Source organism: Vulpes vulpes, chromosome 16 (assembly GCF_048418805.1).
Source record: "Vulpes vulpes isolate BD-2025 chromosome 16, VulVul3, whole genome shotgun sequence".
Lineage (NCBI taxonomy): Eukaryota > Metazoa > Chordata > Mammalia > Carnivora > Canidae > Vulpes > Vulpes vulpes.
Genome location: NC_132795.1, coordinates 46,897,647 through 46,922,266, shown reverse-complemented (window position 1 = coordinate 46,922,266; position 24,620 = coordinate 46,897,647). Strand labels below are relative to the sequence as shown.

The following is a 24,620-nucleotide window of genomic DNA, read 5'->3' as shown; positions in this document are numbered from 1 at the left end:
TCATCACCCCCTCCCGCGTTGCCACGACAACGTGTAAAACTAAAATTCACTTCCCCGTTGCAGGTGGAGACTAGTAGCGCCCCCTCCCCTAAGCCAGTCCTCCTAGGTCGTGCCCCCATCCTGTCGTCGCTAAGGTGACGGGGAGGGGGCGACAGGGCCTGGGTCTAGGCAGAGCAGGAGGCCTGGAAGGGGGGGGCTTGGAGTCCAGGGCGAAGTCCCCGAAGTCGGCTGGGGGAGCCCGGGGCCGCGCGGAGCTCCGTGCAGGGTGGTCTGGGGGTGAAGTCGGGGGGGGGCCCTGGGCCTCCGTGACCCGGGGTCTCCGCGCCGCCCCGGGACCCGGTAGGGCTGGTCACCGTCACCTCCCGCCCCCACCCCCCCGGCCCGGCCCTGAGTGCGGTGGGGAGGTGGGTAGAATGGGGGAGAAGCTGCCACCTCCGGAAATTAATTCTCCTGTTTTTCTCTCCCCTCCCCGCCCACTCTGCGGCCCTCGCGCCCGACGCGGACCCCACCGCAGCCCCGGGACCCCCGCCGCGCGCACCCCTGCTCCGTGGTCCTCGGATGCTCGCGCGCGGCCACTCCCCCCGCGCCGAGGCCTAGGGCTCCCCGCGCCCCCCGCGCGGCCCCCGGGGCCCCCGCCCTGCGGGGCGGCCCAGGCCCCCGGCCCCCCCGCCAGCGCGGCCCCCCCCGCCCCGGGACCCCGGCCGCCCCGCGCGCGCCCCCCGCCGCCGGCGCAGCCCCCCGGCCGCCCCCGCTTCCCTCCCGGCGCGGCCCCCTCCCCCCGCCGCCCCCGCCCCCGGGGAAGGCAGGCGCCGCGCTGAGCCGGGGCCGATGCAGCTGAGCCGCGCCGCCGCCGCCGCCGCCGCCGCCCCTGCGCAGCCCTCGGCTCAGCTGCCCCCCGCGCCCGCCCCGGCCCCGGCCCCCCCCGGCCCCCTCCCGCGCGGCGCGGCCGACGGGGCTCCGGCGGGGGGGCAGGGGGGGCCGGGGCGCCGCGCGGAGCCCCAGCGCGCCCCGCTCCCGGCCGCGAGCCGCCCGGGCTCCGGCCCGGGTGCCGGCGCGGGGATGGACGGCCCCGGGGCCAGCGCGGTGGTCGTGCGCGTCGGCATCCCGGACCTGCAGCAGACGGTGAGCCCCACGCCCCGCGCCGGGACCCCCGCGCCCCGGGACCCGCGCCCCTCCCCCGCCGCCCCGGCCGAGACCCTCCCCAGCGGCCGGGCGGGGGCGGGGCCGGGGAAGCGCCGCCCCTGGGCGGGTTCGGGGGTCCGGGGTCCCGGGGGTCCGGGGGTCCGGGGGTCCCGGGGGGCGCGCTCACGGGCCCGCTCCGCCGCAGAAGTGCCTGCGTCTGGACCCGGCCGCGCCCGTGTGGGCCGCCAAGCAGCGCGTGCTGTGCGCCCTCAGCCACAGCCTCCAGGACGCGCTCAACTACGGGCTCTTCCAGCCGCCCTCGCGGGGCCGTGCCGGCAAGTTCCTGGACGAGGAGCGGCTCCTGCAGGACTACCCGCCCAACCTGGACACGCCCCTGCCCTACCTGGAGGTGAGCGCGGGGCCCGGGGCGCGGGTGCGGGGACCCCAGGGGCCGTGCCGCGCCCCAGCGCACCCAGCGCCTCGCCTGAACGCGCGTCGCCCCCTCCCCCGCCGGCACCCCGACTCTCGCCCGCTCACCCATTCATAGCGGAAAGGATGCGGGGCGCACTGTCGGGCGTGGGGACGCAGCTCGTAGTCCGGGTGGCGGCGGCGAGGGCGCTGAGCCCCCCCCAAGCATGACGGTGGCCGAGCCCAGAGTCGGCCTGGCCCCCCGCGGTGCAGGGACACCGGGTTCCGCTCAGGGCAAGTCTGGGAGGGAAGCCTGCAATCGGGCCTTGGAAGAGGAGCAGCTTTTTCCAGGGAATCCTGGGGATGGGGACGACCGAGAAAGGGAGCTGCAGGTTCCAGAACAGCAGGCCGACGTCCCGTGTGAGCGCAGCCTAGGCAGTGTGAGGCCCGCTAAGCAGGGCTTGGTTGGGGTTGTCGTGCACTCGCTCAGCCCAGGGTGCGCCCTTTCTCTGCCTTCTCTTTACCTGAGCAGTTTCGATACAAGAGGCGAGTGTACGCGCAGAACCTCATCGATGATAAGCAGTTTGCAAAGCTTCACACAAAGGTAAGGAGGAAGCCGCAGAGGAGGGACCCCGGAGGTTGCCACCTGGCCCCACCTGGCCCCCGTGGGCGGTGTTCCCTTAAGCCCACACTTCACTGGATTTTGATATCAAAAATGCCCTTGAAAAATTTCTAAGAGCCCTCCCTCTGCTCGCAGTACCCCACTGCGGCTTGGGGCTGACTACAGTCCCGCCAGCTTGGCTTCATCTGTTCTCTCTCGTGTCACGGGCCCAGAGCAGGTGTTGGGGCAGCTGGAGGGCTGGGTGCAGACTCTAGCACCGTCCTCGTTGTGGCCGTGGTCTGCTGACTGGTTCCAGTCAGCCTAGATTCTGGCTCACCACCTCTGGCTTGGGGGGGTGGGGGGGGAGGGTGGGTATGATAGGGCGTGGTGTCTTGGGGAGATCCCGGGTGGAATGGAAGTGAGTAAGCACCTGATGTTGTCATTTGGGGGAGCTGGGACAGCATGGGGAGAACAAGGAGCCTAGCCCTTAGCGGTCAGCCAACTGGGCACTCATACTTAGGCATCTAGTTAGTTTTCTCCTGGGAGGGACTTTTATTGTTCCATTTTCCAAATGGAGGTACTGAGTCCCAGAGAAGTTATGTGACTTGCTCCCAGGTGCGCAGCCAGTGAAACTGGAACTGAATCCAGATGTGCCTGACTCTGGGGCCCTGTGCCTAGGCACACCTACTGAGTACCATTGCTAGCTGGGCCTGGCCCCAAATGTTCTTTGGGGGCTGCCTCACTGCCTTCTTGGAGTGTAGGAGAGGCAGTGTGGGTGCCACAGCCGCTACCCACAGTCAGAGTTCCTCTGGTCCCACCTCGGGCTCTAGTGACCAGTGGACATCTGCTTGCTAGACATGTCATTGACAATCTCTGGAGCGTGTCTCCTTCTCCAGGAGAAGGATCTGAGCACTGTCACCTCTGGGCCCCAGTGACCCCCTCTGTGACCCTGGAAACTCCATGCGAGGTGGGGCACGTGGGGATCAAGGCCATGACTGGGGCTGGGCTGAGACGGTGCCTTCTCTCTCCTCTTGCCCCCGTGTGACCCTGTCACTCTGGGTTCCTCCCAAAGTGGTTACCTCTTCTCTAAAACCGTCCTGAGCACCTCACAGGACCCTGATGACACTGCTGACTAGTGACCTCCAGTGGGTCCACTTGTTTTTCGATCATGTTGAACTCCTTACCCTAGCCCCGTGTTTCTGCCTCCTGGACGCTAACCAGCCCCCAGCATCACACCATCCACTTGGGGTCTGGCTAAGGTCTCTCCCCTGTCATGAGCACCCTTCCTCCTGTTTGACTGTCCAGACCCGCCTTCGGGGGCCACCTCTGTGGAGCGGTTCCCATGGTGCCCTCCTATTTCTGATACAATCTGAGTGTTTTTAGAAGCCAGGGCACCTTGCCTCGGGCGTGCAGCATCTGTAGCACCAGCCTCAGTGAGGCTTTGCTCAGTGAATGAACGCACGACTAGGTCATTGAGTGAGAGGCAGGCAAAGTCCTGTCACGGGAGGGGCCTCGGGGGTCTGCCTTGGGGTGATCTCGTGAGGAAGAGGGAATGGACCACCTTGGGTAGGGTCCCTGGGGTGATGAGGACGTGGGCTGTGGCGGGGGTGCGGCTCCTGCCTGGGTGCCTCGGGCTCTTCCGGTTTGGGCAGGTTGGCCGAGGAGGGGAGCCAGAGCAGTGGCTGAGGCTGGGGTAGGAAGCCCTTGCGTGGGGGCGTGATCAGGGCAACCTGGCCTTGATGAGGGGCTGGATGGGCCGGGGATCCGGGCAAGTACTTCAGGCAGCCCGTGGGCCCGCTGAGCTGAGGTTAGCCCTGTGGGAGTCCAGGACTTAAGGTGATATGAGGGGGCGACCAGGTCATGATGCAGAGTGACGGGTGTGAGGAGGTGGGATAGTCGATGCCTCTGTAGGGTGACAGGTGGCCTGAGGCTTTTGGTGGAAGGTGGGTGACACTTAGACGATCGGAGCCGTGGTGCTCGGCTGACCTGGATGGCTGGGTGTTCCAGGCAAACCTGAAGAAGTTCATGGATTACGTCCAGCTGCACAGCACGGACAAGGTGGCCCGCCTACTGGACAAGGGGCTGGACCCCAATTTCCACGATCCTGACTCAGGAGGTGAGAAGCAGAGCGGGAAGGGGCATGGCCCTGGAGTGGTGGTTGGGACCTTAACCTTCATCTGTCTCCCGAACCCAGAGTGTCCTCTGAGCCTTGCGGCCCAGCTGGACAACGCCACGGACCTGCTGAAGGTGCTGAGGAACGGCGGTGCCCACCTGGACTTCCGCACTCGCGACGGGCTGACAGCCGTGCACTGTGCCACCCGCCGGCGCAACGCGGCAGCCTTGACGGTCAGTGTGGGTGCGGTGCCCGCCTGGGAGGCGCGGGGGCAGGGCGGAGGCTGGACCCCCGTGGACGCCGAGGCTCCTTGCCCTCAGACCCTGCTGGACCTGGGTGCCTCTCCTGACTACAAGGACAGCCGCGGCCTGACGCCCTTGTACCACAGCGCCCTGGGGGGTGGGGATGCCCTGTGCTGTGAGCTGCTGCTGCACGACCACGCTCAGCTGGGGACCACGGATGAGAACGGCTGGCAGGAGATCCACCAGGTGCGCCGGGAGCATGGGGTGCGGGCTGGGGGCCTCGCCTCTGCCTGGGCCCTGTCAGCCAGGGGTGGGGAGTCCTGGACGGCGTTCGGGGACCCAGGAGCGCCTCCCTCACCCCACAGGCGTGCCGCTTTGGGCATGTGCAGCACCTGGAGCATCTGCTGTTCTACGGAGCTGACATGGGGGCTCAGAACGCCTCAGGGAACACGGCCCTGCACATCTGTGCCCTTTATAACCAGGTGTGACTATATGTGTCCGCACGCATGTGTGCTACGTCACAAGTGCCTGTTCTGTGTCCTGCTGTTGGCTGTGGCCTTCTAGGCCGATGCGTGCACCTCTGTTCCCTGAGCGCACGTGTTCCACGTGTGTTCCAAACACCCAGGTGTAAATCATGCACATTTGGGCTCTCTGGGCCAGGAGGGACCCGCATGTGTTGTGTAGAGCTCATCTGCGTGTGCCCCTGTGTTGCGCATATGTACGCTGGACACGTGAGTGTGGATGCGTGTGTCATAGTGTGTGCGCGTGCCGTTGTGTCCTCACCGCACCCTTCCAGCTGCCCAGCTGTGACCCCCACTCCAACTGTCTCCGCAGGAGAGCTGTGCTCGCGTCCTGCTTTTCCGCGGAGCTAACAAGGACGTCCGCAATTACAACAGCCAGACAGCCTTCCAGGTATAAGAGTGGTTGACAGGAGGGTGAGGCTGACCCCTGGGGGTCTGTCTTTCTGGACCTTGGTTCTTCCCTGTAAGGCAAGAAGGGATCTCCCCCCAGGGTTGGCCCAGATAGAGGAGGGGGGGCCAGTGCAGCGCCCTGCTCATGGAGGGAGGGCTCACTGCGGATGGTTCCCTTGTCTTCCTTCCAGGGAGAGAGGAGGGTCATAGGACTCTGTCAGGGGACAACCAGTGTGGGCTTGACCTGCCAGAGACGGGTTGGGGTACAGAGGCCAACCCAGGGGTGAGAGGATTGGTTCCAGTTCCTGACTTACTTCAGGTGATGCTTCCTAGCTGGCTTTGGTTCATGGTGATGGTGTGACCATGCCAAGAGTCACTGTATGCCTGGAGTTTGGGGATGGGGGAATAAAGACCACATTCTGGGGACTTTTAGACCACAGAGGGAGCTGGGGTTCTGTTCTCAGTGGAAATGAGGGCCGTCTCCTCTGAGATGAGAGGAGAACAGGTAGGTCCTCTGTGGCTGTCCGGTCAGGGGGGCAGATGCGGCAGTAGAAGATCCCGGTGGGTTTGGGTGAGTCTGGAAGGGCCAGTTGGGTGACTAGATGCAGGACCAAGGGAAGAGAAGGGAGGTGACGGGGGTGAGGCAGCGGTGGGCCATGGCTGAGGTAGGAGTGATGGTGCGTGTGGAGCGGCTGTTAGGAGAACCAGTGGGGCGACCGTAGGCCTGGACTGTCCTGGTTTTAGCTCTGAAAGTCTCATGTCCCAGGAAGCCGGTTAGTCCCGGGCAGAATGAGGCCAGGGTCTAAGCCTGGGGCACCCAAGCAAGGGAGACCCCACACAGGAGCCCCGTCAGGATGCATAGGGGCCGAGGGGGGAAGGTTTGGCACCCCTGAACCCCACTTCTTCCCCTCCCCCTCAGGTGGCCATCATCGCAGGGAACTTTGAGCTCGCAGAGGTCATCAAGACCCATAAAGACTCAGATGTTGGTGAGTTCTGGCCAACCCAGGGCCCTGTTGGATGTGGATCTGTGGGGGTTGTCAGGGCCCCAGCAGGTATGGGGGGCTGTGGGGAGGGTGCCAGGGAGCCTCCACACCCTGAGCCTCTCCCTTGCAGCTGTGCCTTGGTCAGCGGTCCATCAGTGGTCCTGATGGTAGGGGGCGTGTGCTGAGGGAGAGGCCCCTGTGGTGTGAACAGAGGGTCTGAGTGAGGGCTTAAGGTGTGGTTAGGGCAGGGCTGTGGGTTGGGGCCATTGTTGAATTTCGGGATCGACTTAGGTTGAGAGTGGGGTTGAAGTCAGGGTCAAGGCTCATTCCTGTTAGGTCATCTGAAAGGTCAGCGGGGCACATGGAGCAGTGGATCTCAGCCACTGACCCTCAGTGTGTCGCTCCTGTCTGGAGCAAGAGCCACTTTGCGTGGCCTGTGGCGTGCTTCAGTAGGATAAGCTCACGTAAACAAAACACAGTGGTGGGTGTACAAATGGAAAAGGAAAGAGCGACCTTCAGGGCACCGAGTCCTGAACCAGTGCACTGGGGGGAGCCCAGTGTGTGCCTGACTTGTGGTCCCAGAGGAAAACCAGGAGATGCCACTCGGTCTTGACCCTAGGGCGGGCAGGAAGATGGGCACAGCCATCCCACTGGAGCCTCAAGGAGGCCGCCACCCACTGCTACAGCAGTGGTGGATGCGGGACCTGTCCTGGGAACCCGGCCTTCTCTCTCCCGTGTGAAGTGGGTGGAGCTAAGGCGACCTCTCTAGCTAGTTGGCCGAGGAGGGGCTCCCTTCTTAGCTCCCTCTGTCCTGGGTGGACTACGTTTTTCTGCCCATGGTTCTCTCTGGAGCACAGACTCCTGGCTCCCGTTTCTGCCAGGGTTGCAGTGTCCTCATTGAAAAAAAAAAAAAAAAAAGTGACAGTGGGTAGCAAAGGACTAGGACTGGTCTGTTGTGAGGTTAGGGTCAGGGCTGGCGTTGGATTTTGGACTAGGGCTAAGATTAAGGTCAAGTTCATGTTTTAGGACTCTTCCTCTGCAGAGTCTCTCCAGAACAGACTTCCTCCAGGGAGGCTTAGTTATGAGTCTCTCATGTCCCAGGAAGGCCAGGGGACCCTGATAATGGATCGAGTCTCCAAGGGCGGGGGGCACGCAGATGCTCCACAGCTGCAGCAGCTCCAGCACAGCTAGTCCCAGTAGGTACATGCTGAGTGGACGACTGAGCTAATGACTGGGCATAGGATTTGGGTCCAAGTTCTGCTTGGGAGAGAACCATGGTAAGATTTGAGGTTTGATTTAGGGACAAAAGACAAGAGTGAGAGCTCGGGTATGGTCTGGTTGGGGCTGGTGAGTGTTTTGGAGGTGGTTGTTAGCCTGGGAGAGAACCCTGGTTTGTGGACATGTGGGATCCCCTCATCTTATGATTGTTCGACCATGGGAAAGCTGCTCAGGACCTCTGTGCCTCAGTTTCTCTTAAGTAAAATATGGTTCTTTATGGTTATTTGTACATCTTTCTTTTCTCTGATCTCATGTGGGATTTGACTATGTGTCTTGACTCTGGCAGGTGACCTTGGTCCAACTGGTTGGTGGGAGGGGGGGTGTCTGGTCCCGGCCAAGAGAGAGGAAGGCTCCAGCTGCTTGATGTGGACAGAGATGCTAGGCTCCTCGGGTCACCAGTTCTACAGCTTACTGTCTGGCTAAGGGTGTGCTTGCCAGGTTGGAGTTAGGCATGTCGTTGCTGAGCTGAGGTACAGAGCGGGCGACCTTGTGTGGGCATTGGCTTTGTGGGCCACGTGCCCTAACCTGCTTGGGTTGTCGTGCATACACTCGGGTGACATGGCCACATGTCCCTGGGCCACAGGTAATATACTCTTGAGTCTTTGCTGCTATAAGCCTTGTTATCTCTCTCGTTTACTCTCAGTAAGCCCTCAAGGAGTGATTAGCATTAGTCCATTTTTATAAAGGGGGTTTAGGGCAGAGGCTGTCTTTGCACCTGTCCTTGTCACCCCTACTCCCTCTGCACGCCTTCACTCCAAGGACACTCCCTTGATGACAGTCACAAGTTGCCCTGTCTGTCCTCCCAGCTGGGGGACCTGGGTGGGTCTGCACACAGAAGAGCCGGAGGGAGTCTCTGCCCATCCATCCCCAGGAAGGGGGCCCTCGTGGGGGGTCTTGCCTTCCAGGGACAGGACCCCTGGAAGCCTGTTGGCAGCCCTCTCTAGACTGATAGGCCTGAGGCAGGGACCCTGGCCTAGGAGCAGCTACCTCTGCTTCTTCACCTCTGTTGCCTTGGGCTGACCCAGGGCCCCCAGTCGCCGTCGCTATCTCTCCCGCACGTGCTTTCAAGTAGCAGGTTCCCATGGACGTGCTGTCCCATCGTGCCCGAGGGAAAGTCTCCTCACACTGGACCCAGGGACCTTGTTAATGTAAATTCTGACTCAGTGGCTCTGGGTGGAGCCTGAGAATCTGCATTTCCAATGAGTTTCAGCTCCGAGGTGAGGCTGATGGTCCTTGGCTCACGCTTTGCTAACAGGAGTCTAGGGCTTGGCGTGTGAGGCCTTGCGGGCCCAATTCAGCCAACGATCTGCTTTTTTTTTTTTTTTTAATGGAGGCTTTAAAATTAAGGATTTATGTTTCATTTAGAGTTAAACTCACGTAACATAAAATTAATTACTTTAAGCTGAATAATTCAGTGGTATTTAATACATTCACGGTGTTATACATCCACATTTATTGAATTTCAAATATTTTCATCCCCCCAAAAGGAAGCCCTGCATACACGAAGTAATTACTCCACATTCTCTTCCCCTTTAGTCTCTGTCAACCCTTAACATACTTTCTCTCTATAGATTCACCTGTTCTAGGTATTTCACATAAATAGAATCATACACTGTGTGACTCTTGGTGTCTGGCTTCTTTCACTCAGCTTGTTTTCAAGCTTCGTCTACGTACGTTGTAGGACGTATCACTACTTTGCTCTTTTGTATGGCTGAATAATATTCCATTGTTTGTATGTATAAAATTTTGTTTTTCCACATGTGCTTTAAGAGGACACTTGGGTTGTTTCTACCTTTCAGCTATTATGAATATTGCTGCTATGAACATGTGTGAAATGTATTTGTTTGAATACCTGTTTTCAGTTATTTGGGGTGTAAACTTAGGAGGGGAATTGTTGGGCCATATGATAATTCTATATTTAACTTTTTGAGAAACTGCCAAATTGTTTTTCACTATTTTACGTTCCTACCCGCAACGTATGAGAATTTCAAAGTCTTCAAATCTTTGCTAACACTTGTAATCATCAGTTTGGTTTATATTTCCTTTTTAATTTTTTTACTATGGCCATTCTAGTCAGTGTGAAGTAGTATCTCATTGTGGTTTTGGTTTGCCTTTCCCTAATGGCTAATGATATTGAGCATCTTTTCATGTGTTTATTGGCCATTTGTATATTTTCTTTGGCGAAATGTCAAAGTCCTTTGCTTATTTTTCAATTGGTCATAGAATGAGTTAGGAAGTATTCTTCCCTCTTCTAGTTTTTGGAAGAATTTGAGAAGGATGGGTTTTAATTCTTAAGTGTTTTGGTAGAATTCACCAGTGAAGCTGTCTGGTGCTGGACTTGTCTTTGTTGGGAGATTTGTGATTACTGATCCTTCTCTTTGCTTGTTACAGGTCTGTTTAGATTTTCTATTTCTTCTTGAGTCACTTTTCATAATCTTTGTTTTTCTAGAACTTTGTTCATCTCATCTAATGTATCTCATTTGTTGGCATACAGTTGTTTGCACTAATCTCTTTTAATCCTTTTTAATTCTATAAGATTGGTAGCAATGCCACAGTTTCACTTCTGATTTTAGTTAGTGTCCCTCTTTCTAAGTGAGTCTAGCTATAGGTTTGTCAGTTCTGTGGATATTTTCAAAGAACAACTTTTGTTTTTGTTGATTCTATATTTTGCTGTTTCATTTATCTTTGTCTATCCTTATTTCCTTCCTTCTGCTAGCTTTTGGTTTGGTTTGCTTCCCTTTTTCTAATTCCTTAAGAGGAGCACTTATGTTATTGATTTGAGAATTTTATTTATTTATTTATTTTTGCTACAGATTGTTTATAGCTATGAATCTCCTTATTGGCACTGCTTTTGCTGCATCCCTTAAGTTTTGGCATGTTTTTGTTTTTATTTTCTCAGGGTGTTTTCTAACTTCCTTCTGATTTGTTTTGGCACACTGGTTGTTTAAGAGTGTGTTGTTTAATTGTCACGTATTTGTGAATTTTTTAAGTTTTTGTTGTTGTTATTGTTCTTGAGTTCTAGTTTCATCCCATTGTGATTGGAAAAGATACTTTGTGTGATTTCAGTCATTTAAAAATTTATTGAGACTTGTTTTTGTGGCCTAACATATAGTCTATTCCTAGAAAATGTTGTATGTGCACTTGAGAATAATGTATATCCTGCTCTTGTTTTCTGTAGTGTTCTATATACATATCTGTTAGGTCTAATTGGTTCAAGTTTTCTATGTCCTTACTGATTGTCCCTCTCGATGTTCTACCCATTATTGAAAGTAGGGTGTTGAAGTCTTAAATACTATTATAGAACTGTCTATTTCTCCAAATGTGTTAATGTTTATTTCACATATTTTGATGCTCTGTTGTTTGGTGTATATATGTTAATAATTGTTAATATATTTGATGAATTAACACTTTTATCAACATACAATGTCCTGTGTCTCTTTTAACACTTTTTAAGTCTGTTTTGTCTGATATAAATATAGCTACTTAGCTCTCCTGGTTACTATTTACATGAAATATCTTCCTTTATTCTTTTATTTTAAACCTGCTTGTGGCTTTGGATCCAAAGTGATTCTTTTGTAAATAGCATATATAGTTGGATCATGTTTTTTAATCACCATCTGCTTTTTAAATAAAGTTTTATTGGAACTCAGCCACACCCATTTGCTTATATATTGTCTGTGGCTGTTTCTGTGCTACAGCAGCAGCGTTGAATCCTTAGGACAGAGGCTATATAGCTTGCAAAGTCTGAAATAGTTACTATCTGATTCTTTACAGAAGTTTGCCAAACCGTGATCTAGAACATCTTTTACGGTTTCCCTCGTTATAGTCAACTATAGATGGTCCAGTACAGCAGTAGCCTGGTGAGATTTGTCGCATGTGGCCTGTTCTGTCTCTGCCGAAGCCTGTGAAATGGGCAGTTCCAAGAGCAGATCTGAGCATGCCCAAGATCTCATTTGCCTGACAGGAGGAGCAGCCTTCTGCCCCTGAAGCTTATGTTAGAGGCAGTTTGGGATGTGACCCCCAGTGGTAGCTTCAGTCATAAGCTAACCCAGGACTGAGGCAGTTCCTGGGATATAGGATTTTAGTTTTAAAATCTGGAAAGCAAACCAGAGTAAGTTGAGAGTAAGAGCCTTATCTGGCTGCCCAGAGTCTCATCTGTACCCCCCCATTCCCACCCCAGTACCATTCAGGGAAACCCCCAGTTATGCAAAGCGGCGGCGGCTGGCTGGCCCCAGTGGCCTGGCCTCCCCTCGGCCCCTGCAGCGCTCAGCCAGTGACATCAACCTGAAGGGTGAGGTGCAACCGGCAGCTTCTCCTGGACCTTCGCTGCGAAGCCTTCCCCATCAGCTGCTGCTCCAGCGGCTGCAGGAGGAGAAAGACCGGGATCGGGATGGTGACCAAGAAAATGACATCGGTGGCCCCACAGCAGGCAGGGGCAGCCAGAGCAAGATCAGGTAGGAGGGCTCTGGGAGGCCCTGGCAGGGTCTGGGTGGGTGGGGTGGGGGCACCCAAGCAGAGGAGCCAGCATGAAGAAGCAGGGAGAGACCTAGTGGTGCCTGGCACCTCCACAATGATGGGCTGAAGCTTGGGGTGGGGGGCTCCCAGGCCGCCCTGACAGGCCTCCCTGGATGGGAAGGGAAAGAAGGTGAGGTCCTGTTGGCTGGGGCAGGCTCCCCCGTGCCGATCGGGTGGGAGCTGGACTTGCCCTGAGGGGAGCTCAGGGAGGACGTTGGAGGAGAGGATTTGGCCAGTGCTGTGCTTTATGGAGGTGCCTGCATTGCTAGGAGGAGAGGAAAGGCTGAGATGAGGTGGGCTGGGTGGTGTGTGGCTAGGGTTAGGGAATGGAGCTTCATCTCTATGAGGGCTTGAAGCCTCTAGTGACCCCTAGCCCTGTCTCCAAGGGGGGCAGTCTCTGGCTTTCCACAGCTCCTCCAGCCCTGTATAACAAGACTCTCTGGCTCTCTCTTTACCCCCTTACCATTAGCACTGGGACCCTGAGAACCGGAGTCATTGGAGGGACTTGGCATCCCCAGAACTTAGAGGAAGAAGCCTTGGCTAAAGCCAAGGCCCACCACTGGCCTCGGAGGGCTGGACAGTGGGGAGTGGGAGGGTGGGCTCTGCAGGTAGATGGCTGGGGTCCAGTGCAGAGCTGGCATCTGCTGTGTGGCCTTGGACAGGTTGGCTAGCCACTCTGTGTCAGGGCTTCTCATCAGTAAGGTAGGGCAATACCACACAGTTGTTTCCTTTGGGAAGCCTTCTGGAACCTGAGCAGGTGAGGGGTCCCTACTGCGACCCCCTGGCCCACAACACAGTCCAGACAATGCTGGGTAAGGCACCTCTCCTCCTGGACCTTTGATGGCAGGAACTATCTTCCTACAGCTTCCCCAGAGCCAGTCACATAGAAGGTGCTCAGGAGACGTTGTTGAATGAGTTACATAAACAGCATTTTGTTTTCAAGATGACAGCTGGGCTCAGCATCATGTGTGGATCATTTCACTTAACTTTGGCCACATATGAGACTGTGTTCCATTAACACCATTTTACGGATGAGGGTCCCAATGTTCAGATGGGGTAAGGGACTTGTCTAAGGTCACGGAGCTAGGAAGCAGAGTAACTGGGCCCCGGTAGACCTGGTTCCCAGATTTTCTAAGCCTGAGTGTTGAGCAGAAGGCTTGGGTGCAGCAGGAACTTATAAAAGCAATTTCTTCCTCTGCCTTTGTCCCTGCTTGTGCAGCTGTGATCTGTGATGTCTCCTCTCTCCGTGTCTCTGCCCAGACTCCAAGGCTGTCTGTCCTGCTCCAAATCATCTCAGTTCTCCCCCAGAGCTTTTGCACGTCCCATGGATTTCTTAAGGCTAGGACGGCACAGGGGCTAAAAGTACAAACTTGGGGATGTTTCAGTGTCAGAAATGAAAACGTGTAGATGCCATTGTTTTCATTTATTTTTTATGTACTCATTTATCCTTTCGGCACACACACAACTGAGACCTGGTCTGTGTGGGACGGCAGGATATTACTATTTTTCTACATTTACTAGGTGCCTAGAGTGCCAGACACGGTAGGAGCTAATGGCAGGGAGTCCTAGCAGCGTCAGAACAGCACTGACCGCTGGGGCCCAGAACTAAGCAGCAGTTAGGTGGGCAGTGGTTCAGGGAAGGGGGCTCCAGCTGAGTGGCCAGGAGGGGGCTGGGGAAGTGTGGGGCACCCTGGAGGGAGACCTCCGGGGAGAGGTCGGCTGGTGGAAGGTGGTGGTGGTGAGGGTATGTGGGGGGAGGCCGCGTCTCCCCCCCCACCCCGTCACTCCAGCGCCCCCTGTGGGCGGGGCCTGGTGTGGAGCCCCTCGCTGCCCGCCTTGTGGGGCCCAGTGCCCCGGGCATCGATGCGGGGTCTTGGCCCAGGGACCTGTAACTTGGTACCTGGACGGATGGGTAGGAGTAGAGCAAGTGAAAGGTAGGGGAGCACCATGAGTTACGGGGGGGGGGGGGGGGGGGGCGAGGGGTGGAAGGTGCCCTCCTCCCCCCCCCCAGAGCCTGGCGGCTGCCTGAGGGTGCGCCCCCCGGCTGCCTGGGTACGAGGGGCGGCGGGCGGAGCAGCGCAGGGTGCGGGACCTGGAGCCCCGGGGTTGGCACGGGGAAGGTGGTGGGCCTGGAGCCCCGGGAGCAGGTGTGGGGGTGGGGGAGGGCCGAGGCCTGAGCGGGGAGCGCCCCTGGTCCCTGCCCCCGCCCCCTGGGGAGCCTCCCCACGCCCCCCCGCCCTGCCCCCCGGGAGCCCTCCCCGCCCTGCCCCCCCAGCCCCCCCGCCCCCCCGGCGAGCCCCTCCCCGGCCCTGCTTCTCCCGCCCCCCCGGGGAGCCCCCCCCGTCCCCCCGCCCCCGGGTCCCCCAGGCCCCGCCCCCCGGTCCCTCCGCCTCCCCGTCCCCCTCCCCCCGGGGAGCCTCCCGCTCCCCCTCGCCCCCCGCCCCTCCTCCCCCCCCCCCCCCCGTCCCGTCCGCCCCGCCCCCCGGTCCCCCGTCCCCCTCCCCCCCGGGGAGCCCCGCCCTCTCCCCGTCCCCCCGCCCCCCGGTCTCCCCCCGTTCCCCCGGTCCCCCGCCCTCCGGCCCCCGCCCCCCGGCCCGCCCCCGGGGCCGCCGCCGTCCCCCCCCCTCCCCCCCCCGGGGCCGCCGCGCCGTGGCCGGGGAGGCGCGGAGGAGGCCGGCGCCGCCGCCCGCAGAGGGAGGAGCCGGCCGCGGAGGAGGCGGGGCGCGGGGCGGGGGGCGGCCGCGGCATGGAGCGAGCCCGGCGCGCCCGGGAGCGCAGCCCCGCGGCCCCCGAGCCCTGAGCGGGCGCGGCTCGAGCGCTGGCGGGAGCGGGCCGGGCGCGGCGGCGCGGCCCATGGAGCGGCCCCGGGCCGGGCCCCCGGCGGGCGGGCGGGCGGCGGCGGGCGGCGGGCGGCGGGCGCTGCGGCGGCGGCTGCGGTGAGGCCGGCGGCGGGGCCGGGCCATGCGCCATGGAGGCCCCGGGCGCCGGCTTCGCGTGCCCGCTGCCCCCCGGCATCGCGTCCGTCACCTACGTGTTCGTCTACAGCCCGAGCGGGCCCGGCGGCCCCGGCGCGCCCCCCGGCCCCGGCCCCGCGCCCCCCGCGCCCCCCGCGCCGCCGCCGCGGGGCCCGAAGCGGAAACTTTACAGCGCGGTCCCCGGCCGCAAGTTCATCGCCGTGAAGGCGCACAGCCCGCAGGGCGAGGGCGAGATCCCGCTGCACCGCGGCGAGGCCGTCAAGGGTGAGGGGCCCGGGCGCGGGCGGGGCGGGCGGGGCGGGACTCGAACTCGGAGCCGCGGCGCTCGCGGGACGCACCTGCCCCGGGGGACTCCCTGGGTCGCCGCGAAGGGCTCCGTGTCAGGGCGCGGGCCTGCCCCGGGTCCCTCCGCATCCCCTGTCGCCCTGGGTTCCCTGTTGTCACCACCCAGGCTCCTCGCATTCTGGGGTGTTTCTGTGTCACGATGGAGGTCGCTGTCATGGGAGGACCCCGTGCCATCGGGGACCTTCCTCCCATGACGGGTGTCCGGGGTCACTTCTGGGACTTCCTCGTTGGAAATCCTCGAGATGGGGCGGGGGGCCTGTCCCACTGTAGGGGACACCTGGGACCGTTACGTGGGTGGCTGCGTGTCGGGGAGGTTTCTGTCACTGACGCTTCCAGTGTTCTGGGGGGATCCTGTGCCATGACAAGCTCCTCTCCTTCTGGGGGCCCCTGTCATTTCTGGGGTCCTATCCTCACAGGGGCCTCACGCCCATGGGAGTCTGAGGAGACAGTTGAGGGGCCAGGCCCCCCTTTGGTCCATTGTGTGGCCTAACCCCTTGGCCACAGCACAATGACCCTGAGCCTCTGGCGGTGACCCCTGGGGTGGGCAACAGAGCAAGGGTGGGTGTTGGCTCAAGAGCTGGGGGGAGAGGGCTTCGCTGGGGGGGCAGGAGCAGGACTGTGGCCCTTGCCTCTGCCTGTTGTCCCCCCTCGAGTGTGTCCATCTGTGTGTCTCTCTGTCCCCCACATGCCTATCCTATGCTGTGTCCATCTGTTCATTCCTATCTCCTGTGTGGATCCCAAAATCTTCCCAGGGAAACAACCGGGAGGCTGAAGGGAGGGAAGGGGAGAGGAGGAGAGAAAGGGTCAAGCAGGGGGGCGGTGGGCAGAGCCTGCGCCTGGGGTGGTGGTGGCTGGGGTGGGCTTCGGGAGGTCCTGCTCTGCCCTGACGGCTCTCTGGCTTCTGTTCCTCCAGTGCTCAGCATTGGGGAGGGCGGTTTCTGGGAGGGGACCGTGAAAGGCCGCACGGGCTGGTTCCCGGCTGACTGCGTGGAGGAGGTGCAGATGAGGCAGTATGACACACGGCATGGTGAGTGACCCCATGTCCCCTAAGCAGCAACCGAGGGGCACCGCCCCTTCCAGCTCCCCTGTGGTCTCGTGTGGAGCCGAATCCGTGGATATTCACAGAGAAAAGAGTACCGTAAACTCAAACACACATCCAAAGTGGACACAAACTTGTGTCTACGACAGACACACAGCACACACACACCCTGTTCGGACCTAGGGGCACATGCTGGCGCTTCACAGCCGTAAAGACACGTGCAGCCTGTCCGTAGGGCGCACATCGTGATTACGCCTCTGTGATCCCACGGGGGACTCCCAGTGACCATAACCCCCCCCCCCCCCCCCAGTACATAGTCCTTACAGAAATACTGGGTGTTTGGAGTGCGAGATTCCCGTGTGGCTGGCAGACGGTAAAGAGGTCAGTATGAGAAAAGAGGCGTCTTTCCAAAGTGGACAGATTGTCCAAGTGGGCAGCGCAGGGAGGCCTGGACTAGCCAAGAGGAAATGAGGCCAGTTGGGCCCAGAGGGGCTGTCGTGGGTGCCTTGGGGCCAGCATGGTCTGAGGGCAGCAGGTGGGGGATGCTGCAGCCTCAGCCTGGAGGGAGGATGTGAGGGCCAAGGCTGGGGAGCAGCTTTGCTCAGTCCTTGCTGACTAGCCTGGGCCTCCAGAAAGGACCCCTCCAGGTGTCGGGATCTGAGGTGGCTGCTCCTTTCACAGGACCCCAGGACAGGGCTTGCTGTGTGTCTGTCACGGGTGTACCCTTGTGATGGGAGGAGGTCCCCCGACCCATGAGTGTTATTTCTGCCGTGGAGAACTGGTGTCCCAAGGGAGCCCCCTCCTGAGTGGTGGCCAGTGGTGGTTACCAGCAGCATGTCTAGATCGGGGGTGTGTGTGTGTGTGTGTGTGTGCGCGTGCCTCCCTCTGCACCTGGAGGGCTCGGGCCCTGGCTTGAGGGTTTCCCAAGTGGAGCCAGCCCCTGTGTGGCCTGGACCTCGGCCCTATGTGGAGCAGGGCAGAGGCCCAGGGAGGCAGAGGTGCGGCTGCTGACCTGTTCCTGATCAGGAGCCTTTGCTCCCTTTCTCAACCATTTCCTGTCTTGCCCTGTCAGCCCTCCTGGTGGCTGGGACCTTGGAAGGGACACCCACCCCCTGCTGTCTGCCCGTGGAGAGTACGTGGGCCAGTGTGTACAGCTGGGGAGTGCTTTCCGAGGTTTGGGTCCCGGTGCCAAGTTCACGGAGGAAAGTGGGGCAGAAGGGGCCTCTGGGTCCTGTGCCCCCCATGCGCGGGTAGGGACTGGGTCCTGTGCCCCCTATGGGAGGACAGCAAAGTATCTGGTTTGACAACTGTGCAGACCCAGAAGCGGAGTCTGAAGCTGGGAAGGAAGCTGGCAGCGGAGAACAGCAGTAAACGTTGATTACATGTTTGGTGTGTGCTGGGCCCTGCGCTGGGAGCGGGGTCGCAGAGGCTGGCTCTGCGTGGAGACGAGCAGGTGTGCAGTTGCAGCAGCCACGTCGCTGTGTTCCTGCGACCGCTGGGGGCCCGGAGGAGCCCCCGGGGTTGGCCCGAAGGAGTCGGAGAGCAGCCCTGTAGGACATAGGACAGCTGGGAGTCCGTGGGGTGGTCAGCTGATGGGGATGGGGGGCAGAGCCTGTTTGCTGGAACGTGGCCTGGTGTTCTAGATCCACACGTGCTGGCATCTAGCATGCTCCTAGCTGCGTCAGGGTGTCTGGCATAGTTCTAAGCGCTTTTACGTATGAGAATTCACTGCCTCGTCCCGGCAGGTCTAGGAGGTGGGGGAGATGGGGGCGGTGGTTCCTCTCTAGGAGGGCAGAGTCCCGTGTGTGCTGTGGGCAGTGGCCTGCAGGGTCCGTGCCATGGTCACCACACCTTGGGGGCTCTGGGTGAGTGAAAGTCGTGTGTGCACGGAGGGGTTGCGGGGCTGCTGCAGGGAGCGTGAGGCTGGTCAGGTGGCTGTGCGACCAGGTGGAGGAGCTTTGCAGCTTCTGGCAGTGCTGTGGGAGACGTCTGCCTTTTGGATTGTGCGGGGCATTTAGGATTGGGGTGAAGGCCCGGGCAGGGCAGAGAAGGAGTTGGAGAGGGCTGGGGTGGGCTGAAGCTCCGGAGATGGGAGAGTGCGAGGAACAGCCTGGGGAAGGAGCTGTAGGCCTCGGGGCAGTTGCAGGGCTGCCAGACCAGGGTGGCTCTGGGGTCTGTCCCCTGAAAGAGCGTCAGGAGGCACCTGGAAGGGGCAGGTGGACAGAGGGGGAGAGGCCCGAGGGGGCTGCCTGCTGCAAAGGGGTAGGAATAATCTCTGTCCTCAGCCAAAGACCCAGCCACCAGCTGTTCTGGGCAGATAGTCCCTGACCTGGGACCCAGGGACTGGGTTCTGCCAGAGGCCGGAGGGCAGCCCCGGAATGGGAACTTGCTTCCAACAGGCCCAGATCCAAAGGAAGATCTGTTTCTGAGACTGGAGTGGGGACAGAGAAGGACTTAGAAGCCAAAAAAGGGGCCTCTGTGCCAGCATGTGTGGGCCAGGCTGGTTCCCAGGGTCATCAGGGTGCACCTCTCTGGCATCTGTCGGGAGCAGGAGGGCAGAGAGCTGAGAAGTGAGGGGAGCCCTGTGCGCACAGAAGGGCCTGTAAGATGCCTGGAAAGCCCTGGCCAGATCCTCCCTCTCCCCCGCTCCTACTCGTCCACCCTCCCTCCCTCCCTCCCTCCCCCAATTCTCCTCCCCCTCCTTCCCTGTATTTTCCAGTACTTGGAGGGTCTACTGTGTGTTTTCACTTCAGTTGGCTTTTATGTGTCTGATTAATAAAACTGGAAAGTGAATTTGTGTTATGTAATAAATATAATTTGTTTGGCAAAATCTAAAAACCGGAGGCTGATGAACTGTGGAGTCTGAGGAGGTCCTTCTGCAGGCGGGCGCTATGAACATCGTGAAGTTGGGTCAGTATGGAGAAGGGCGTGACAGAAGCAAGAAGGGGTCCGAAGGCCCCCACCCCCCGCCCTGCCGCGCCGGCAGGGACGGGGCCTGGCCTGCTCTGGTCTTGGGAGCAGCAGGATGGCGGGTGCAGGTGCATGACAGGCAGTGTGTGGGAAGAGGAGAGAAGGGAGCGGATGAGCTGTTGGGAGGGTTAGGGTGATAAATCACAGGCCGTCAGAACCTAGAGGACCCTCCAAGGAGAAGTTTCCTGTTCTACGAAGAGAGGCTCAAAGGGATCTGTTGACTTACTGAGAGTCAGTCAGACTAGCGGCAGGGTCCTGGAAGCAGGGACAGTACTTTTCCTGATACCAGCATCTTGTGATATGGGTAGGAATTCTTTCTTTTTTCCATCCAGCCATGGCTCCATCTACTCTTGTCCCTTGACTTACTCACCTTTCCTGCCATCTGTCTACTCTTCTGTCAACCCACCCAGCCAGCCTCTCTTTCTGTCCATCCACCTACCCAACCATCTATCCATCTATTGATCAATATGTTAATCAAACCACCAACACAGCCATCCTGTCTCTGCCAATGCACCAGCCCACCTATCCACCCATTTACCCATCCACTACCCTTTGATCCATCTGTAGCCTCCTAACCTGTTTTCTTTCCCTCTGTCCACTTCTATATCTCTCCTCTGATCTGATCTGTTTTACCTGTCTCTTGTTCCATCCGCCCATCTGTCCGTCCATCCATCCATCTATCCATCTACTCAGCCAGTTGTCCACCTGTCTATCCTTTCAGTTAACATTTAGAGGGCCTGTTCTATGCCAGGTGCTGTACTGGGTGCTGGGGTCACAGAAATAAATGAGACGGTTCTTATCTACGAGGAGCTCACAGTCGATTGTAGGTTCCTTCTCTGATCTCATTTCTTCTGTCTCTCTCTTCCTCTGCTCCAGCTGCATAGGCTGCTTTCTGTCCCTTGAACATCCCAAGCCAGTCCTGCCATGTGGGCTTTGCCCAGTGGGCCCCTGCTGCCGGGAAGCCCTTGTCTACAGAGTCCTCAGACTGCTCCCTGCCGTGCCGTGCCCCTCCTCACCTGTCCCTTCCTGATGAGCCTTCTTGTGACCATCCTAGAACTGTAGACCTTCTCCAGACCCCTGTCCTGCTTGCTTCTCTCCCAACATTTGCCAGCATTTGCCATGTTACGCATGTACCTGTTTCCTGTCTTCCTGTTCTCCCTCTTCAGATAGATGGTAAACACCACGGGGTGGAGGCTTTGTTCTGTTCTTTGCTGTATTCTCAGAGCCTAAGACGAACAGTGCTGGGTACACAGTAGGCGCTCAGTAAATACTCGTTGAATGAATGAATGAATCTTGAGAAATGCTAGAATGATAGGGAATGGGAAAAGAGCTATGGATGAAATAGGAGGTGGTGGTCAAGCCATCTTGGGGGCCTTCCAGGGTTCTGGAGAGCTGGAAGCCAGGAGGGGCAGGAGTGAGGGCTAGGATGCTGGAGAAGAAAGTCTGGCACAGGGGATTGTGGCTACAGGTGTGGACTGGAAACTGCAAGTTTGCGGGAATTCGGTGAGGCTATGGGTAGGACAGAAGATGGACAGCTGCCCAGCCCTGTGACCGCTGTGTAGGACTTTGAGATCAAGAATACAGACGGGACAAGGCTCTGTGGGATGCAGTGACGTAGGGGAAGGGGACCTGGCCCTACACCTGGATCTCCTGCCCACTCAGAGGTTGGCTCTGGAGGAAGGGACCCTGGCAGGCTGAGCATCAGTGGGCTCTTGAGAGAGTTTCAGTGAGGCCAGAGTGACTTCTATGCCAGTGTGTTTGTCTACAGCATGGCACTTGCGTGTGACTGCGGTTGCATACACACACGCCTACGTGAACACAGCACTTACCCATGACTGCAGGTCACACACGTGTGTGATGCACCTTCTTTGCTCAGCCTTGGGGTTTGCTGACACTCTCTGAAGATGGCCCTGGCCTGGCCCCATCTGCTGTGTGCAGCCACTCAGGAGGCGCCTGAGCCGAAGCCCCTCCTCATCACAGACCCTGACCCCAAGAGGCCAGGGTTTCCAGCATGGTCCTCTCAGCCTTCTTACCTTCGGACCTTTGGGTCCCCCACATCAATACCAGGCCAGGGATGTGTGTATGTGTGTGTGTGTGTGGGGGGCCGAGGCTGGTGACCCGCATGGTTGAGGGGCAGTTCAGGTCAGGTGGAGGATGTGGCCCTCCATCAGCTCCTGAAACTCCCCTCAGAAACCCGGGAGGACCGGACGAAGCGCCTTTTCCGCCACTACACAGTGGGCTCCTATGACAGCCTCACCTCACACAGGTACAGGTGGAGGCGGGTGGGCAGGTGGGCAAGGGCAGGCATGCATGCGGATGGGATGTCAGACATGGAGGGAGGATGTACGCTGGTTGAGGAGGCCTGGGGATGAGAAGGTCAGAGGACGGGAGGTGCTACCCAGCCCACTGCTATCTTCTGCCTTCCTGTGTGGTCCAAGGGCAGCTGGCGGGGTGGGCTGTGCCTGTGGGGTCCTGTTTAGGGCACACCCAGGGTTGGCCTGGCCTGCTGTGCTCTCTGGCAGGGCTCTCCTCACCCCTCCCTGCTTTCCTCCACCAGTGATTATGTCATTGATGACAAGGTGGCCGTCCTACAGAAACGGGACCATGAAGGCTTTGGTTTTGTGCTCCGGGGAGCCAAAGGTAATGAAGGATAGGTGGCAGCATGAGTGTGTAGGGCTGGAGTGTCAGGCCAGCAGGGCTGCACATTGCCCGGGTATTTCTGGTCTCTGCTCCTCCTCTCTGCTCTCCTTCCAGCCTCACCCCTGCCCCACTCCCTCTGTCCCCGCGGGTTTGGCCCCTGCCCCCTTGCCTTGCCGCCCCACCCCGCCTTGCCCCTCTGCTCTGACTGTATTCTTGGTCTGGAATGTCTCCGTACAAGGCCATAGTCCCTTGGCCCTGGCGGTCTCCAAGACCTCTACTGGAGCATGTGTAGTGGAGGGGGAGGCCTTTGTCACGGGGCCAGGGGAGGATCTGTACCCTGGGCAGCCCTGCCCGCGGCCCCCTGCTCCCAGGATGCCCTGCCTCAGGGAACCTTTGTTGAGCATGGCGAACCACCTGTGGGAGGTTCCTGTGTGGCAGCTGCTCCCAGCTGGGCCATGGTCCCTAACGCCCTCCCCGCACCCCTGCCCTGCAGCAGAGACCCCCATCGAGGAATTCACGCCCACGCCCGCCTTCCCTGCGCTCCAGTATCTTGAGTCGGTGGATGTGGAGGGTGTGGCCTGGAGGGCCGGGCTGCGCACAGGAGACTTCCTCATCGAGGTGAGGCTCATCCTGACCTGTGCAGTCAGGTGGGGCGCTGACCTCCGAGCCCCGAGGTGGACACACCTGGCACATCCCCACCACGCGCCTGTCTGTCCCAGGTGAACGGGGTGAACGTGGTGAAGGTTGGCCACAAGCAGGTGGTGGCTCTGATCCGCCAGGGCGGGAACCGCCTCGTCATGAAGGTTGTGTCTGTGACAAGGAAGCCCGAAGAGGATGGGGCTCGGCGCAGAGGTGAGGGGCCAGGCTTCAGACCTCTGTGCTCAGACTGTCCCCTCTGACGCCTGACTTTAGACCTTTGACCCCAGGCCCACGTTCCTCTCCCCACCCCCTGACCCTAGACTGTTGACGTCAGACGCCTCAACCTAGGTAGAGTGTCTGCCTTCAGGGCCTGGGTGCCTTCCTGACCCCCATGTCAGACCGCCAGAACACCAGCCCCGGCCCCCAGCCTCTGACCCCTGACCCCACTTGCCCCTCCTCAGACCCCCACCCCCTCCTTCCCGGCGTCCCCCCAGCCCCTGGCGAGGAAGAGCCCTCCTTCCCGACACTGCCAGCAGCTGCCTGGAGGCCGGGGTTGCCATAGCAACTGTGAGGTTGACGCTGCCGCCGCTTATTGTCGGAGGGAAGGGGGAGGCGGCACCTGAGGGAAGAGGAAAAGCGTCTTCTCCCCGCGACGTCGCGGCACAGCCTGGGCCCGGGAGGCCCTGCCAGCCTGGGCTGCCCGGCCCCGGTCCCAGCTCGGCTGCCCACAGCCCAGTCCCCAAGGGGCAGTGGCCTCCAGGGCCTGGGGAGAACCCCGGAGCAGCAGAGGCCCTGCCTGCCGGGAGACCCCTCCCAGCCCCCACCTCATGGCTCTGGTGCCCCCTGGCTCAGCCCTCAGAGCCTGCTGGGTGGGTACTCAGGCGTGAGCTGGCCGGCACTGTGACCCCCACTTGGGCCCTTGACCACTTGCCTCCTGAGGCCCCAGCCAGCCACCCTGGCCCCGCCGGGCCCTTGGCACCCCCTGAGCTCCCAGCGCCATGAAGAAGTTTGCATCTAGCCGCAACCTGAACAAGATCCTGGCGCAGTGCGACTCATCCTCACGGGAGTACGAGGAGATCCAGGCGGTGGAGCGCAAGTGGCACCTGCACCTAGCCACGCCGCGCTGCCTGCTGCTGGACAGGAGGTCCAAGGCCTCCCTCTTCTTTGCAGCCCCACCGCCCCCCAAGAGGGCCCCCAGCACCACGTTGACTCTGCGTTCCAAGTCCATGACGGCAGAACTTGAGGAACTTGGTGAGCAGCAGGGGTGGACAGTGGGCAGACAGCCCAGGGTGGGAGGCCAGGTAGTGTCAGCTGGGGCCATAGCTAGGCAGAGACAGAAGGGAGGAAGGACAGACATATGGACAGGTCAAAGGTAAATGGGTGGGTGCTGGAGTGGTGAGGAGGGGAACGGCTTGCAGATGGCATGAGGGCTGGAGATGGGCAGGAAGCAGGACCTGGCCTACCAGTATGTTTGTGTGCATGTGCACCTGCTGCCTCTGGCTCTGCACACCTTCAGTTTGACTTTACTCCTTCACTGCATCAGAGTGAGGAAGGAGCAGGGCTCCTGGGCCCTGTCACAGCTCTGCGGGCACTAGCTGTGTGATCTTTGTGCTTATTTTTGCCTCCTTAGCCCCTGTTCACTCGTCAGCTAAGGAGGGGTTACAATGAGCTGCTGACCTTATAGGGCTGTGTGACCATCACTAGTGTGATGATGGGACAGGCCCCCGTGAGCTTCAAGAGACAAATAAGAGTGTGTCAGGGCTTTGACGGGGCATGTTGTGGGCATGATTCTGGGATGACCCCCAATAGCCTCACTGTGGGCATGTCTTGATATATGTT

At 59.4% G+C, this 24,620-nt stretch overlaps 1 protein-coding gene across 5 annotated transcripts in view; it reads left to right on the top strand.

The window, feature by feature from the left end:
* Positions 1-767: 767 nt before the first annotated feature.
* The window catches only part of SHANK3 (SH3 and multiple ankyrin repeat domains 3), a 46,851-nt gene continuing 22,998 nt past the window's right edge, over positions 768-24,620 (top strand). For 3 of the 5 annotated variants that reach the window (XM_072742902.1, XM_072742901.1, XM_072742903.1), the window contains exons 1-17: positions 768-1,122; positions 1,328-1,531; positions 2,063-2,134; positions 4,139-4,247; positions 4,326-4,477; positions 4,565-4,732; positions 4,852-4,968; positions 5,321-5,398; positions 6,317-6,383; positions 11,839-12,112; positions 15,219-15,412; positions 16,407-16,520; positions 21,693-21,768; positions 22,060-22,142; positions 22,636-22,760; positions 22,862-22,994; positions 23,952-24,032. In XM_072742902.1, coding sequence (XP_072599003.1) covers positions 829-1,122; positions 1,328-1,531; positions 2,063-2,134; positions 4,139-4,247; positions 4,326-4,477; positions 4,565-4,732; positions 4,852-4,968; positions 5,321-5,398; positions 6,317-6,383; positions 11,839-12,112; positions 15,219-15,412; positions 16,407-16,520; positions 21,693-21,768; positions 22,060-22,142; positions 22,636-22,760; positions 22,862-22,994; positions 23,952-24,032 — 2,341 coding nt within the window. In that variant the 5' untranslated portion in view covers positions 768-828. The remainder of the gene's footprint in view (positions 1,123-1,327; positions 1,532-2,062; positions 2,135-4,138; positions 4,248-4,325; positions 4,478-4,564; positions 4,733-4,851; positions 4,969-5,320; positions 5,399-6,316; positions 6,384-11,838; positions 12,113-15,218; positions 15,413-16,406; positions 16,521-21,692; positions 21,769-22,059; positions 22,143-22,635; positions 22,761-22,861; positions 22,995-23,951; positions 24,033-24,620) is intronic. The other 2 variants (XM_072742904.1, XM_072742905.1) reach the window with 1 other exon arrangement.